We start from the raw sequence: 18,605 nt of genomic DNA on the forward strand, positions 1-18,605 counted from the left end.
CCCAGCTACTCGGGAGGCTGAGGCAGAAGGATTGCTTGAGCCCAGGAGTTTGAGGTTGCTGTGAGCTAGGATGACGGCACGGCACTCTAGCCCGGGCAACACAGTGAGACTCTGTCTCAAAAAAAAAAAAAAAGAAGCACTTAACAAATACCTAAGTCATCATGAGAATACCTTATATGATGAGCATGTTGTGCAGAGTGGTAAAGATTATAATGATGAAAGAGACAGTCCGTGGTGTCCAAGAGATCTCAAACTTGCATGTCTAATATTGGCAAATGCTCCAGGTTTTATACTGGGGCACTGAGTGAGAAGAAGTAAAGCATCGTATAATACCAATAGTAAGAAAACCAAAAATCCAACAGAATCAAAGGTGAAAATAGCTTAGTCAGCTTGAGTGAAAATAGGGTAGGTCTCTGGAGAAAAGAATCAGTATCAGGAGAGAAATTGCAAGTCTATGGAAAATAAAATCCTGTGGCAAAGGCCCGTAAGTTTGCAAATGTGCCAAATAAGGAAAATGTGTAAAAATTTGAAATTTCACATCAATAGTGTATGGGAATACAAAATTATTTACTATGAATGGTTTGGAATACATGTGGATAAAAGAAAATTTTAAAACGGTGCTGCTCAATTGCACATAAAATTTGGCATTGTCAACAAAAAAAGCCTATCTGAAGAAGATGACATGATGGCACTAGTATGTCCTGAAAAGAAAAGTCACCAGACTCCTCGCTTTTGTATCCATTATTTGTTTTTGTTGTTACAAAATGAGTTTTAGAATTAATAGATACTAAGCAAACCATTCTCTAAATACCTTTGTAAAGAAAGGCCAATTATATTTTACTTCACTTGTTTGACTTATGGTACTTAATGCACTAAGTTTCTATTATTGATCATGTTGACTTTGTTTTATTCAAGCCACTATTAAATTACTAGGAAAAATAAAAATCAAAAGAATATTACTTTGGAATAAAAAATAAAGACTATTACTTTGACATAAAAAATAAGATGGATTAATGCATGGATAGAAGGATGGATAAATGTGTGAAAAAACAAATGTAGAAAACATAAATTGTACAATCTAGGAGTGGGAATATGACTATTTAAAAGTATTTCAAGTTTTCTGAATGTGTGAAAATTTTGATAAAATTTTGGAAAGAAAATGCAAAAAACTCAAAAGGACTAGAAATTTCAGTGCTTAAGTTAATAAACAGCTTAATTTCCTAAAATGATTTACTAGAAACTTTGTCAGTGTACAGGGTAAAATTAAGAAAATGTTACAGAAACAAAAGCTTTGCATTAAAAATCTCGTTTGATTTCTAGGTAAAGGATAGAATCACACATGAATAGCTATAGTAATTGAAAATATCCATTTATGCAGAAATACTTTTTTCTACCATTACATTGGTGTTATACTTTCTTTGCATCTGGATGTTCTTGTTAGGTAGATGTCACCTGTGGGCTCAGGTCCATTTGGGAAGACCACAGCTCCCAAGACGGCCAATAAAACAAGGTTTTTTCTCAGATCTACACTAGCACAGCAACATATGACTAAAACATCAAAATTATATGGAGCCAACCAAATAAATATGGCAGTAATTTTTACATCTAGTCAGGAAAAAGTTTTCTGTGTTTTCTTCTAATCTTGGTCCATCCTGTTTTAAATATTCTCTCCTTTTGAAGTCAAATTAGAATTTTCAGTGAGCCTAAAAAAGTCCTCATTGGTTTAGAATTGATAAATTTAGGAGCACTGCTTTTCCTATCCACAGCAAATAGCTCTTCCTAGTCAGTTGATTAGTAGCTCCACTGAATTACTTTGCAAGGATTTCTTCTCACATTCAACACTGGGCCTGCGACATTTTCCAGAACTGCAAAGCTGCAGATGCCTAAAGATGGTATCTTAGTAATTTCATTATTTCTAAGCAAGCCTAGATCTCAGAAATCCCAGACAAGTTGATGCTGATCCTTTAAAAAAAGTTACATACAAAGGAAATATATCGGCCAACCTCCTTTAGAAACAGGGTTAAATAACCAGTTGGAAAATTTTCTAAAGGTGTCACATTAAACTTTAATAATACCTGCAATTTTTATGGGGCTTTTAACTTTGCAAATTGCTTTCACATGCATTATCTCATTTCATGTTCTATTGCAATGAAACAGTGTCTAGGCTATAGGGCTGAATTACAATGACATAGATATCAAAATGTTGACAGGAACATTTCAAAAAAAATTGATCATCAGTAGGCTGAGCAGAAACATTTAACAGGAATTGATTGCAGATCAATCAATCAGATTGAATTACAAAGAGTTAAGATTCTGATAGGTCCCTTAGCATTCTGCTTTGCTACTTGAGGGTTATCAGAGACATTTTGCCTCTTTTTTTTCTTTTTTTAAGGAGAAAACGTCCTACTTCCTTTTTTCTTCTCCCCTTCATCCTTTTTTCTGATTTTTTTTTTTCTTTACAATAAATCTACAGGTCAGCCCCACCCCTGGGTGCATCCGCGCTCTCATGAAGATGCTGTACTGCCCATACTGCCGGGGACTTCCCACTGTGAGACCCTGCAACAACTACTGCCTCAACGTCATGAAGGGCTGCCTGGCAAATCAGGCCGATCTCGACACGGAGTGGAATTTGTTTATAGGTAAGAAGCGTCTAAAAACACACCAAAACAGAGGTGGGAGAACAGTGAGTGTTTATGAGTCTTGATGGGCAGGTTGGAAGTTAGGATGATTTGTACACTCTAGGAGGATTATAAAAGCACAGCTTTTAGCCAATTGTAAACATTATTTTGCATTTTTTCTTCTGTTTTTATCCTGAAAAAGAAGACTTTCTTGTGTATGGTATGGGAAAGTCTTGTTAAAGTTTGTATAAGCCGGCTGTATTGAATCAGCTGATCTCTCTGATGAAGATAAAAGTCATCTTGTTGCATTTCAGTGAGCTCCTATGAGAAGGGACAAGTTAGAAAAGAGTCTTGTAAAAAAAAAAGAAGTCACAGTACTGTGTTGTTGTTTTTTTTTTTTATTTGTATTACCTTAACATAGTCACAGGTATTAGTAAATGACTCTTTCCTTAAACTTCTGGAATGAAAATAGCTCAATATTTTAGCTAAAATATGCAAATTTTCCCTCTTATTCTGTGGAAAAGAAGGATTGAAGCACATAAGCATGCAACAGTCTCCCAGTCTGCAGAAATGGGAGGAAGGGAGGTAGGAAAAAGGCAGGGAAGGTCCACGAATCCTGGCTCTGCTCTTGGGTTGCAGAAATCATTCAGGGAGTTGCATCGCCCAAAGATATTTCTCAAATTGCTATCCAAGGATAAAAGGGCAGATTTTATAGGCAGGCTTCTCTTAGGAAAATACACAGGCCTTGAAAGAGTAAATGTGTTTTCTCCCCCTCTGTCAAATGGCCGTCAAATAAAAGTACTTTCAGTTGCATTTACCGCAATTACATAGTGACAAGCAGAGTGGTGAAAATAGCAGTGGCATTTGTCAGCCTCAGAGGTCCTCCGTCATTTATGCAAACCTCTAAACCAGAATGCACGAGTAATGTGTTCTGACATCTAAGATTTGGTAGGATAGGAAAAAAATGTAAGATGTGTTCGAATTCAGAGAAACCTAAGCTCACTGCTCCAAGATGTGCTTATGTTACAGATATTCAGCTTTGGCAATGAAATCCATTGGCTAATTGGCTATTTTGCTTAGGAAGGGCCAGAGGAAATGGTTTTGAAGTTAAAGAAAAAAAAAGATTTTAGAATGGGCAGATTCAAATGGAAGTCATCTAACAAAATCTCAGAATCCTTTCAGAAAGAACAAATTGAAAGGCTGTTCTCTCTCCCTGCAGTGGGAGGACAAAATCTGTTTGTATGATCTTGAGTTACTTTATTTGAAAAATGAAAAAATGAAGGAGCTTAAAAAAGTTAATCATTAAGGTACCCTTCTAACTCAAAAGTGACGTGATTCTTTACTAACATTTTAGTTCTTCGCTAAGATTTTTGAAGGGGGTACGAAGAAAAAAATAAGAATAAACTTGATCTTCTGAGACATAAGAGTGATTTTATGACAAAGACAAAACACCCAAATAATAATAAGGTAATAAAAAGGTACTTTCATCAAGAAATCTAAAAAGATTTGCATATTTTAAAACCAGATTAACTCTCGTAGCATCACTTGGAATCATATAGATTTTTGATACTTTTTCATTGAAACTGACTTAATTCCTGGCAAAATTCAATTGCCTTTGGTCAGCCTTAAAGTTATTGATAAAGTGGGCACGTGGATTCTGTTACTTAGAACAGTACATCATTGAGAATGAAGAGTATAGGCTTTTTAACTTGTCAGAGCAACAGTGACTTCTTAACTAGCTTTTTGTCTTCAGTGCTTGTTGGTTGTTTTAAAGGAAAACAAATCCTTATGCTTTCGATCAGTTGGATTTCCTAGATACCAATTTGATGTGTAATTGAATGTCTGGAAAATCATTTGACTTAAAAACTAAAATTTGAACCTACCACGTATTGGATTTACTTTGATGAAAAAAGTGAGCCCTGTGTTTAGTCCTACAGGAATGCATTTCATACCCTTTCTTCCCTTATCTCTTTTTTTATTAGTCCTAGAGGTCTCTGAGAACATTTCTCCAGTTTTCTTTCTCTTGGTTCTGGTGTGGCATTGAGAATTGACCACCAACATGGACGTATGGAGCAAAATATGTTCTTGCTAATACTTGTCTGAGTGTGAAATGTTAGTTCTCAAATTTATTGCGTGAATTAGTCAAATGTGCCAACTCCATTTTCCACACAGATACATCCAAGATGACAGTGTTACAGTGCTCATGAATGCAGTGGCAAAGATCAGTGAGCAAATCGGTAATCCAACAAAAATTATGTGTAATAGCCCTCTCTCTGGCTAGCACCTGCAGCCCATCACTCTTAGGCTCCTAGGGTCTCTTCATCAAACCCTTCGCTCCCATTGCTGTCAGTTGTGCTTTCTCTGCCCGCTGCATTAATGTCCCAGCGTATACATTTTGTAGATTTTTTCTTTAACTAGTATATGTCCATCTAAAATGTTAACAGTGATATGCAATCAACCATCAATAAAAACAGAGTCAAATTGGTGACACATCCTCATGATCTTTACAATGCCACAGATGAATTGCAAGTGATCAGTGACTATTTAGAATTCAGCCGGTGTCTGGATCATGTAAAAAGAAAGGCAGTTCATTTATAACGTGAAATGTTTTAAGTGCTCAAGTAAAAACCCCAGTGATAGTCCATCCTCATCTGAAGTTCTTTACTTTTGGGGTTTTTTAATCTTCAAAAAAAAAAATAAATAAGGAATCTATTCAGGATGCATTTTCATAGTTCTCCTCCAAGAAGTTTAACTGTTCTCTACACAGAGGAGGTGCTCAAAAGATTCTTATCAAGTAACCATTGTAAGAAAAAGGAAGAACTTCACTTTTTACTTTTTTTGATAAGTTGCTGACAATGTTGAAGATGCTACTCAATCCATTTTAGAGTACTTGAAAAGCCTTGGTTCACCTCTGGCAGACCTGTTCACCTGCTTTCTGGCAGCATGTGGGATTTTGCAGTACAAAGCACAGCCTGGCTTTCACTTGCCACATCGAAATGAATGGGTGTGCCTCACAGCACCCCTGCGCTCGGCAGGACCAGAAGGAAGAGGACAGTGGTTTTCATCCTGTTCTAACTATTAGACACTATGTGGGGCGGTAGGAGGAAAACCTAATTTGAGCCACTGACACTGTCTGCTTAGGCACTTATCCCAGGTGTTGCCGTATATTCATACACAACTTATCCCAGCCTGGCTTTTGAATGCTGCCTAAAATGCAAAATGGTTTTCTTGAAAAATATGTATGTTAAATTAAAATTTCCTAGAAGGACAAACAGTTTGTGGCCAGAAATCATTTCAGTAATACCCTGTGGTTATTTTAAGTGTTTGGTATTGATACCAACACTTCACAGATAAGAATTGTTCTATTTGACAAGAGGCCACATTGCAGATTACACCTAGCTCGTGAACACAAAAGTCAAGGCTGGAATTACATTTATATAGCTGTAATAAATCCTACATCTACTTTAAAATCGAGGTACCTCCAAACATCTGGTACCTTCTACGATTTTATAGACTATGAGAACCAGAGAGAGATTTTAAAAAGAGGTTACCGGTGTAGGGAGGCAAAGGTTGGTGAGACAAAAGGCAGGGATTCTATTTTATTGTGTACTGCTTTTTATCACTAAAATGTTATAGAATGCTTCTAGCAGCAAGCATAAAAGTGAGACCTTAACGTGCTTTTGTCCCAATTACGTAACCTAACTTTTTAGGCTATTCCAGTTAGTAAAGACCCTAATAATCTTACCATATTAATCCAACTCACTATATTGAGAAAGCTAGACACATACATTGTTTTGCCCTCTGGGAATTTAATGTAGTTAAATTAATTAAGTGTTAAGATAATAGAAGCACAGGATGCTATGTGTTTACTCAGCAGGAGAGCTTAACCTAGTCTAGGGGGTCAGAGAAACCCTACTCTGATAAGTATAGAATAAAATAATAAATAAGATTGTATTGAATTAGCATTGTCACATATAATTAATGTTGAACAGCTATAGCATATATAATTGTTACAACACAGTCCCCAGGTATTTCAAGTTCCTATGACAACTTCAATACTGGTCGGGTGGGGAACCTGCAGCCTCAAGGCTACATGTGGCCCTCCAGATCCCCAAGCTTGACCCCTCGATCAAATCCAAACTCCACAAGACAAATCCTTTTATTAAAAGTCTTTGTTCTGTAAAGTTTGGATTCAGTCAAAAGGTCGCACTCAAGGATCCAGAAGGCCGTATGTGGCCCTTAGGTCGCAGGTACCCCATCCCAAAGCCATTTGTTTTATTTTTGACGTATTTTAGGATCAAGTCTCACCATCCCCACTACCACTGCCACTGCCTTGAACTGATGAGATTTGGAGAATTTACGTTATTAACTGATGAGATTTGGAGAATTTACATTATTTTTCATAAGGAAAAAGTTGAGTTCCAGACCTATAGATACCCTCTAATGTGGGGAAAAAAGGCCAGCAGAGGCCGGGCGTGGTGGCTCACTCCTGTAATCCTAGCACTCTGGGTGGCCAAGATGAGAGGATCACTTTAGCCCAGAAGTTTAAGACCAGCCCGAGCAATAGTGAGACCTCATCTCTACTAAAAACAGAAAAATTAGCCAGCTGTCATCGCACACACCTATAGTCCCAGCAACTTGGAAGGCTGAAGCAGGAGGATGGCTTGAGCACAGGTGTTTGAGGTTGCAGTGAGCTATGATGATACCACTACACTCTAGCCAGGGCGACAGAGTGAGACTGTCTCTGGAAAAAAAAAAAAAAGCCAGCAGAGCAGCTTGTATTTTTAACTTAGACCTTGGATACTCGTAGACATGACAAACCAATGATATCAAACTTGCTGGGCTTTCTTCTTCCTTTCAAACTGACCAATTATTAAGTTTCCAGACAGCCCAAAGACAGAAAACTAGCATGAGAGTATCAAACATGAAATCCAAGAAGGCACTACATCTGTGTCAGGCCCACGAAACCCTGCAAGGGGTGCTATTCATTCCTTCATTTATTCATTAATCCAACATGCGTTTCTCGAGTGCCTGCTTTGGACTTTGTTCTGGTTTAAGCATAGGACAGAGCAGTGGACAGGTAAGGCCCTGGCTTGCTGAGAACAGTATTCAGTATATGTTCTTGGAATGGAATAGATGGAAACATCTAAACAGAGAAATGGAAGGGAATGTAGTAAGAGGCTGCTCTATTTAACTTTGTATGTCTGTTCTTTTAATGGAAGTATGACTAATTCAGTAATTTAAAAATCACATACCCCTGTTGTTAATGGACTCCATGAGTGCAGGGATGGCAGAAACAAACCAGATAATGAGCCTGATTCTTTCATTGTGACAGCTGCTATCAAGTTGTAAATGAGAGCCAGCCACTAGGAAGCTGTCTTAGGTCAGTCGAATGACTAGTGTCATGTAATAAACGGCTACTTTGGTGCACAAATGACTTTCTGAGAACCTACAAGAGTTGTTAATCCTGAAGGTAATTCATGTATTCACAACCTTGTGTTTGGGGAAAATGTTGCTGGATAAGCCTTATTTGAAATTAGATAATAAATATTTATTGTTTCTGGTAAGTAAACTCAAATTTTCTTTTATTAAATGTGCACAACTGTGTGATGTTACATTTCAGAAACACATAAAATAAACCCATGGAACTATTTCAAGCATTTGTATAAGATAGTACTCTTTTGAAGACTTTCTCGAGCATGAAATTTCTATAATATAAATCTGATAATAAATTTTTTAGTGCCAAAGAATGCCATATTTAAGTATGATAGGACTCTGGCTGATATATCCTGAAATACCAAGTTGTAAAAACATCTAGACCCTAAACGTAGAAAATTATTTCCTTTAGACCAAAGAAAACGAAAAACTCAAGAATTGCATTTAGCAGCTCAAGCTTTCAAGGCTTCTTCATCTCTGCTTTATGTAATACAAGAGCCTATTCGATAATACAATCCAGAAACACGACTCTTAAATTCAGGAGCAAAAGCCACAGCAATGATTTTAAAATCTGCTCTGTTAGCTAGAGAACTTGCTTTTGCCCTTGTGCATTCCTGAAAGCACCAAGAAAGATTTTTTAAAAAAACACTGTTTTCTATCCGTTGAAATCTAACACCACCCAATACTCTGCCTTCCTTTTATATTCATTGATTCAATATTTTTCATTTCTTGTGGCCATTTATCATATGTTGTGTTTTCCCTGTAATGCTGGCAGAGTACATAAGCAGTATTAACTACTCCCTGAAAAAAAAAGAAAGAAAGAAACCAGTTGGCCGACACCCAACAGCTTGTCACTGGCTACATTTGTTATCAATTACCTAAGTTTAGAAAATCTTTGACTCTGAACTCTGCGTATGTGAAAGTATTTTTATGTTGTACAATAGGGTTAATGCCTTACGGGTGGCATAATGCATGGGGCTGTTTAGCAAATATAGAGGCAGGCATTTCTTAACCTCTGAACACTTACTAATGCTGGTCTTCAGGCAGCAACTCAAGGGATTCCTAGGACTGCAGTTTCTATTCTGAATCAAGCAATTTTCTCATGGATAAAAGCAGGCAACATACAGCAAACCTAAAATTGCTTGATGTAATGGTCAAGTAGTCACTGTAGGATGTGTGTGTGTGTAGTTCCTTTACTCCCAGTCCCAACTTTTGTTCCTTGATCTATTTTTGGGTCCTACATACTCAACTTCTGTACAATTTATAACTGCAATTGTTCCAATTCCTATTTACTGATTACTACAAATATGATATTCTAACCTAGATTTTCAAGATGGGATTCATGGGACAGTGTAAGATGACACAAACCAATGGCCTGAAATGAGGCATACCTATTCAATTATAACATTCACTAGGATGCAAGAGCTTTCATTTATAATAGGAAGTTCACTGAAATACTTTCTTATGCCTTATCCAAGTTCTCTCTCCAATTTCTATGAGAACCAACAACAGAAGAATTTAGTCTACCAAGAGAAAGCAGAGCACATCAAAATGATTCAAGGTGAATTGCGTTTGTATTTGGAATTTTGCATTTTGATTTTAACTTATACTTCAATATCCATGTTTTCTATAAACAAATAGCTTAATTTGATATTTATATAAAAGGTACTTGTTTTTACTAATTGACATTTGATTGTAGTAACATATTATAGTTTTCACTGTCGTGTTTGCAATTTCAAGCTCTTATATAACACAAGATACCTGGCTTTTGGCACGCCAACAGAAAATATTTGATGAGTCTTTAGAATGGAATTAAATGGGTTCCAAAAGGTCCAGAAACCCAGGCAAAAATCAAGCACTATAAACATTAGCCCAATGACATTCTTAGCAATTCCAGTTTTAGGAGATAAAAAGAACATGTGGTAGAAGAAATTGTTGTGTTATAGAAACTAGAAAATAAGAAATATAAACAGAGCTAAGTGGATTGTTAAAGAAAACATCAAACAACAGCTATTCTCAAATGGCAAACTTATAACAAGTCCCATGGCCACCATAAGCATAGAGTCCTTCATGTGGTGACCAATTTAGTAGCTTAAAGAAAGGTAGATTTACCTCCTGAGGCATTTAGATCACTCTAAAGGTCCTGATTAGTAGCTACAGTGAAAATCCTTATTTTAACCCAAATAATAAATCCTTGTGTGATATAGAAACACTTTATTAAAATATGTAAATTATAGTAGTGTTAAATGGTAGGACTTAGACTTCTTTTCCCATAAACATAATATTTACATTATATGTATATATTCCAGTTGCTCTAAAAAAGGCTTTAATTCATGATTATCTTAAGAGTAGAACTGCAAATCATGTCTTTACATTTGAGTCATTTTTGAAATGAGTTTTCATTTTACTGAGGCTTGTTTATTAAACAGTTATAAAAGATATTTATTTAGAATTGTAATCTCTTCATCTTGTCTTTGTGACTTGTTTATTATGAAAACCATCCAAGGAACCAGGGGTGGAAACCAGGTTAGAAGACATGGCCACAGTGAATTATTCTTGTGGATAAAGGCATGTTTTCATTTGTTGTTCTAAAGGGGGGATGGGTATAAATGTTCACAGAAATAATTTAAACTTTTCAGAACCTTCATGGTATATGAAAACTTTCAGCTTGTAACTCATTTAAAAATATTGTGTCTATAGATATTTGGTGAGATAGCCAGGAGAGAATTTAAATTAAAATAGAGCATGAAATATGCCTTGTCCTTCAAATAACAGCTTATATATAAACCTCACATGAAAAAGATATGTCCTCAATTTTTTTCTTTGCATGAATTTAAATAATTTGCTATGCTAAGAATTTCCTTTATTATAACCTCTGAAGAAGTGAAAATTAGAAAGGGAAATGAAAAATAAGTAGTTGAATATATGGCATTACCCCAAGCAGGGATATATATCTGTATGCATCACAATTTTATTCTTTAAGGGGCAGGGATCTTCTAGAAAGATAACACTAATAATTAAATGCCAACTCATTCTCTCAATATTCACCACTAAAATCTCAATGCTCAGGAAATTAACTAATTTAAGGAAGGGCCTAAGAATTATATTTGGGTAGAATGGGTAAGTCAGTTGATGTGAGTGTTTTAGAAGTAACAATGGCCACTTACTTGATTGCCAGAGTTGTGATTTTTCAGACTGACTAAATCAGTCTGTGACCCCTCTCCTACCTGAGCCCTGCATCTGTCTCTCCAGTAGTTTCACACAGGCTTGCAGAGGCCAGTTCTTCCAGAAGAAGCAGAAACTTCTCTAAGAGAGTTCATTGACTTCAGAAGGAAAAGTATTCTCAGAATCTATCACAATGGCCTGGCAAAGGCCGTTTGGAGCCCTCCGTATTATCACTGGTGCATGTGTCTCCTGGTTCTCTAAATTCAATGCCTTTGATTGTTGTCAGATCAGTTCCCTGTCTCCAAAAATAGTTTAGTGTTTCAATCCTTTCTGAATTGAACATAGTTATAGAGATATAGTCCATAGTCTAAAACCTAGGGTATGACCCAACCAGATGAGAAACTTCAAATCATCAACAGTCCCTAGGAGAGTTACCCAGTAATAATTCTACAAATACCAACACACAGTGCGCTTGAAGGATGTGGATCATGCATAGGAACTGATTTAAAAAAAGTGCCTCCACTAAGCGAAATGTGTATGTCCCTTCATAGCCAGTTTTGTAGCATTTTCAATTATATCCCTGTGGCTGAATTTAAAATATTTGGCAAGTTCTTGGTGACCCCATTTATCACGTGCCTAATACTACACTTTATTGATTGAAGATCTAGATGTGTTCTTGCCGAGTTTGTCCCTGAGAGAAGGTTTAAATGTGTATTGCTACTGAATTGCAACCACAATATCCAAATTCTAAAACTATAAGAAACCTTATTCCTCCATTTCTGTGGTTCTAGATCTCATTAGGAGAATGTTATGCAAATAGCAATAACAGCTAATATTTACTAGAAGCTGACTTTATACCACACAATTTTGTCATGACTTTACACTTTTAAACCTTACAACCACCCTATTAAGTAGTTAATATGATGACCTGTACTTTACAAATGGGAAAACTGAGACCAGAGAAGTTAAGTGACCTTTCCAAGGTCATACAACTTGTAAGTTGCAATGCCGAAATTTGGCTTCAGACCCTGGATCTGCACTAATTATCTTCTACTAAGTGTTTAGGAAGTAACTTAGTGTCTGGCTACTGGGGCTGATAGGATATACTGGGGGAAATTGAGAATTTGATACTGCCAGCACTGATAGAACTTTCTGTGATGATGGAGATGTTCTATGTCTGTGCTGTCCGGTATGCTTGCCACTAACACTTGACATATATCCAGTGAGATTGATCAAGTGGATTTTACTTAATTTTAATTAGTATACATAGTCACACGTGGCTGTTAAGCACTTAAAATGTGCCTAGTATGTCTGAGGAAATAAATTTTTTCATTTTATTTATTTTTTATCTTTTTCCAGCTTTACTAAAGTGTAATGGGCAAATAAAATTTGTATGTATTGAAGGTGTACAGTGTGATGATTTGATATACATATTGTGAAGTGATTACCACAATCAAGCTATTTTTAACAAATTTAAATTTCAATCACCATATGGAGCCAGTGGCTACTCTCTTGGACAATAAAGACTTAGACAATTAAAACACCTACAATTTGCATAACATGGCTCAACATCTAAATATATCCGATTCCCTTCAAAGAATATTTATTAGATATTTTTGTGCTTAGATCTAGACTAGACACATGCATAGTAGACAGATAAAAAATAAAAACCATACAACCTGGTCCTGAGACCTGAAAAATTGTAATTTTCCAAAGAGATAAGTTGTGTGCTTTCAAAGTAGACTTTGGTTAAGAGCACCAATCCTTGAGTCACTGCATGAGTTTAAATCCTCACTCCAGTATTTATAATCTGTGTGACTTGGGGAACTTTATTTAACTTTCATAAATCTCAGTTTTCTCATCAATGAACTGGAGATAATAGTACCCACCTCCGAGCATTGTGAGGATGAAGCTAGATAATTCATATACACCTCCATGGGACAAGGCATGGCCATGGAGGTAGCACGGAGAGCAAAAGCAATGTGAGTCCCTGTTCAGGTGAATAACCTGTGAAGGTATGAACAGGAAGTAGAAATGTGAAGGTAGGAAGCAAGAGAGTAGGCCAGCAGATATTAATAAAAAAACATCAGGACACCAGAAACATGCAAGCCAAAGAGATAACAAGGGCAAACTGAAAACCAAAGGAAAATGGTCAGACGACAGTTAATCAGTAAGAGTTGAAGGGACAAGATTAGTAGAAGTGCACTTCATCAAGCAAATTTCTTCTTATACCTGTTTCTGGATTTGCCTCAGTTCCTGAAAGGGAGGACCATCCCAGCAGAGATGGCCTTGCCCCTGCTCAGGTGAATAAGCACTTGGTGACCCAGGATGGGAAAACAGTGGTGGGAAGGTAAGAATAAGCATGGTGTGCTTGGGAAATTGTGAGAAGACCAGCCAAGCTGTGATAGACTTATTTGCTGGCGTATAGTGGGAGGTAAGATTGGTTTGGAATCAGCATTGGACTGTGGAAGCTTTCACAGTCAGGCAAAATATATGACTTTCTTTTTCCTTGTAGGCAATACAAGGCACAGGACTTTTTTAATGCAGGGAGTGGCAGGATCTAAGTAGTAATCTGGCAGCTAGGTAAAGGATGGAACGGATGTATGAGGCTAGTGGTAGTGAGACTAGATATGTCATCTAAGCATGGCACGAAAGGAGAAAGAAAGACAGCAATGATGGCAGAGTTGGAAGTAAAAATTTATGGGACTTCATGTCTAAATATAAGTGACTAAATGTAGAGGGCAAAGAAAGAAATACATCAGATATGACTGAGATAAGCACCTGAGAGAAAGACGGTGCAGTCAGCAAATAGGAAGCTAGTTTGGGGAATGGCAAATGTGGATTGTTTTCTATCTGTTCAGGGTTTGTTGGATCTGAGAAATAGTGGGACCCAAAATGGAAATGTCTGATTGGATGTTGAACAGAGTAGTGTTCCGTGTTCCTGGAACAGGAGCCAGGATGCCAAGAATTACTATAGGGTTTTCATGGCCCAAATGGCTCTGTGGCCAACTTCCCTTACCAATTCTGACAGATTGTGCCCAGAATTCCCTCTCCTGGGCTCCACAGAGGTGCCTGCATATTCCTTTTCTGTGAAATTATACTGTCTTTACCCCTAAGTGTTAATCATTTAACAGCCTGCTCATCAATATGTATGCTGAGAATGAGCCTCTATCTGTACTCTCCAGCCTCTGTCATTAGGTGCAGCTAGATGTCTACTATGCGAATATGAGAGTGTTTAACATGATGACTCAGCAGAGTCATGCCTCGATTGCTCCCCCAAACATACTTTCTCAAACTCAGGAACCCCTTGATGATCATATTTATCATACACATTGACATTTTATAATTGAAATCAATCCAAGAGGAAATTTATTTTCTATTGGTTTTGGCTTTTGCAATCCTCAGTGCATGTAATCTAGGATTACTTTGTTCATTTCTGGCCATTTCCAAGTTCTGGATTTTTAGCTGAGGCACAGAATTTGTTAACTTTACAATAAAACTTCCCCCAATGGCATTCATTCCTTTCCTTCATTGACAAGAATGCTGTGGGTCAGAAAGCAGCTCCTTCCTTCACTGTGTGCACTATGGCACAATTGTCACTGTGAAATGCAACATGTTAGGGACCAGTGTAATTTCTCAATGGTTTCTGAATGTGGAGTCCCCCAAGAAACAACACAAATATACATGATGCAGCTTTTGCAATGCAACATTTGGAGGAGCAATGAGGTTTTTTCTTTTCCTTTTTTTTTTTTTTTTGAATCTCGTATTGCCAAGTTACTGATTTAAGAATGCCCTAGAGTATAAATTATTCCACAAACCTCTGTAGTGACGTTTGTCAAATGCCTTCTGCTTAGCCCATTAAAGGTGAAAACCATGAAATATTATTTGATTTGTAACCCAAGAAAATGCCCTAAAACCACTTGTCCCTCGTTGGAAAGCTGCCAGAACAAAGTGAGAGGAAAGGTCGAGCCCGAGAACAATAATTTGAGGTTGCAGCATGTGGCTCAGATCAAAGGCTGAGCCCATGGGCTGCATTCGGTCTTGCAGTTTCTTCATGAGGATTTACATTAATTTTTCTTAACTCACATGGGAGTCTTAGGTTTTGAGATCAAGATTTCAAATAGTTTAATAGTGGCTACCCAACATTAAAAAAATCTGACAGTAAATTGGGTTGAATAGTTACTATGTTTCCTTATGTTTCCTTCCAGTTTGATTTGAGAAGTTAGTTTTCGGATATATTTAATTTCCATGTAGAATTGGTAGATATTAAAATCCATTTCTCCTGAGTGCCTTGGGATGTTTTAAAAAATCGTTTTAATTCTACTGTGCCATACTTCGATTCCAATCCATTTTGGTCTGTGATCACTGGGCATGAGATTGCTTATGACATAACCTCTGAAAGTATGAACATCACAAACTTGTAGATCAACCTTTAAAATGTAAGATGAGGAAAGTTGAATTTAGAGTTAAACTGGGGCATTTTTAAGATGCAGAAATTGATAGTTTGGAAATGCAAAATGACATTCTACAAATCGATTATAAGATGAAAGTCAAATTCTTTCATCTGAAACTTCTTAATTCAGCAGAGGAACAGCCACTTGAGAGCTACATCGGCAGTTTAGGAAAGTGTCCGTGATCCTTCCTGATAAATCTGTATCCATTTATACAGAGAAATCATTGTAATCTCTACTAATTGAGAGGACAAGGACATAGACATCAATTTATTGCCTTCTAGAAGGCATTAGGGGACTTATTTTTAGATTTAAGCTTGACTTTTTATTGGCTACCTTCTATCTCAGATAATACCACATGTGATCTTTCTATGCTTTCAGAAATAAGAATGAGTCTTAATTAGTATGCCATTTTTGCTTAGAGTGTTTCTCTATTTCATTTAGAAATCTTAACATTCTCCTGAACATACACAATCTTTTTTGATGATCACTTAAAAAGACACTTTTAGCCAAGCCCTTATCTGAATGAATAAAATTCCAAATTAGAGGATTCTTACTTACCAGCGGTTTAATATATATGCATTAAGCTTGACATATAGGCTTTATATCCCAGGGACTTTGGCAAAGAAATAGCTTTACAAATGGTTATTCTCCAATCTTGATCTGCTTATGGTCAAATTACTTTTTAATATTTATTTTGAAATAATTTTCAACTTAACAAAACAGTTGCCAAAATAGAACAGAGTTCACGCATACCTATCACTCACCTTTTCCTAATGTTAACAACTTACGTACGTAGCCATAACACAGTAGTCCAAACTAGGAAATTAACATTGATGCAGTACTATTAACTGCTTACTTCATTTTAACATCACTAACTTATCCCTTAATGTCTTTTTTTGTTTCAGGATCACATCCCAGACACATGAATGTCTCCTTAGTCTTATCCAGTCTGTGACAATTTCTCGACTTTCCTTATCCTTTATAACCTTGACACTTTTGATGAGTATTAGTCAATTATTTTTTTAGAATGTCTCTCAATTTGGATTTGTCTGATGTTCTTTAGTGTCTGCTGGGATTCTTCACTGTAACATTACTATTTTTCCCCATTATTGGCAATACATTTTTTAGGGAAAATACCTGATCTCTACACTAATATCCTGTTCCTTCTCAATCTTTCACCTCTACTGTTAGCATCCATAAAAGTATTTTTTACCTATGGCAGCTATATCTGTAGGATTTGCATAATGGTGATTTTATATTTCCCTCTTTCCCTCTGTGTGTATCAGTTGGAACACTTCCAAAAAAAATGCATCTGTTTTCTCTCCCAACTACTTATCTGTTTAATCATTTATTTATATCAGTATGGACTCATGGGTATTTATTCTATTCTATGGGTATAATTCAATAGCATTATTTATTTTGCTGTTCAAATTGTTGCACATCTGCATTGGGAGCTCCCTGCGTTGGATTCGATGTCCTTTCAACATAGTCCCCATCTTTTTTGAAGCAAGTCCTCATTTTTGACATTGCAAGATATTCCAGAATCTTTTTGTATTTTTCTTGCTTCAGTCCTGGAATCAACCTGTTCTCCAAGAAGCACTGGTTCCTTTTATTGGAAAATGGTATGAGAAACCAAGGAACCAAGGTCTGGGCACTAAATATACTCACTGCTGCTGGAGTGTCATTGCTATTAAATCCTCTAACTAGGAAGTATATGCATGTATACGATTCCACACGTACAATTTATATTTATTTATCATATATATACTGGGTTCATTCTGGCGCAAGTTCAACATCACGAAGTTCATTCTAGCCTTTTCTCTTTCCTTACTTGTAACATCATTTTCCAACAGTGAGAAACCTAGCTCTTATGGTCTACAATATATTGACATGTTTGTTCAAGCCCAGTATATACATAACTCAGAGCTATTAACTCATACTCTTTTGAGAAACATATTTTCTGGCTAGAGCACAGTACTTGTGTTTGGTTTGTTTTGCCTTTAGACTTGTAGTATCCAGTCAAAATACAGTTTTCAAAGTCATTTAGGTTAGTTATTTTTCTTCCCCATCTTCTTTAATGTGGTTATATTCATTGGTGATAGAATTAGGTTTATTGGTTACTGTTTGTGTTTCATTTTAGGTTCTTCTACATCCTGGTTGATTTTAATTATTTCTGTATTTTAGAGTAGTATGTAAAACATTACTATAGTTCTAAGTGTCAAAACTATACAAAAATTATAGTTTTAAAACTGTCACTCCTTCATCTTTATTAACCATGACCATTCTTCCCTCTTTCCATATTTTCTCACCCACCTCCTGTAGGTTGATCAGTCTTTTTAGTTCTGGTTTATCTTTCCTGTACTTCTTTTGCACAAATGAGCAGATACATGTATATCATACCCCTTTTTTTCTTACAAGAAGGGCAGCATACCATAGATACTCTAATTTTACAGTTTTCTGTTTTCACTTAATTGTGGAGACTATTCCAGATCAGTTCATAGAGATCATCCTCATCCGTTTTTATAGCTGCATAGTACTCCAATGCTGGGTGTGCCATGGTTTATCACTTGTTTCCAATATTTTGCTATTACAAATAATGCTACAATGATTAACTTAGTGTATATGTTTTCTTTATTGTTGGGGGTGTGTTTTCAGGAAAGATTCCTAGAATTGTTATTATTGAGCCAAAAGACAAGTATATATGTGGTTTTGCTAAGTATCACCAAATTTTCCCCCAGAATTTTGTACCAATTTGCATTCCCACCAACCACATGGGAGAATGCCTATTTTTCCACAATTTTACAACAGAAGGTTGTTGTCAGATTTTAAGAATTTTTTCATTCCATTAGATGAGAAATGGTATCAGTTATTTTTTCAATTTAATTTTTTCCTCTCAGTCATTGTGGTATTGTTTAACTGAATAAATTAACAG

General features: G+C 36.4%; 1 protein-coding gene across 1 annotated transcript in view; it reads left to right on the plus strand.

The window, feature by feature from the left end:
* GPC6 (glypican 6) overlaps positions 1-18,605 on the plus strand; it is a 1,343,320-nt gene that overhangs the window by 939,672 nt on the left and 385,043 nt on the right. The window contains exon 4 of the mRNA XM_012647356.1: positions 2,474-2,639. Within this exon, the coding sequence (XP_012502810.1) occupies positions 2,474-2,639 (166 nt within the window). The remainder of the gene's footprint in view (positions 1-2,473; positions 2,640-18,605) is intronic.

Source organism: Propithecus coquereli, unplaced genomic scaffold (assembly GCF_000956105.1).
Source record: "Propithecus coquereli isolate 6110/MARCELLA unplaced genomic scaffold, Pcoq_1.0 Scaffold262, whole genome shotgun sequence".
NCBI classification, from domain to species: Eukaryota; Metazoa; Chordata; class Mammalia; order Primates; family Indriidae; genus Propithecus; species Propithecus coquereli.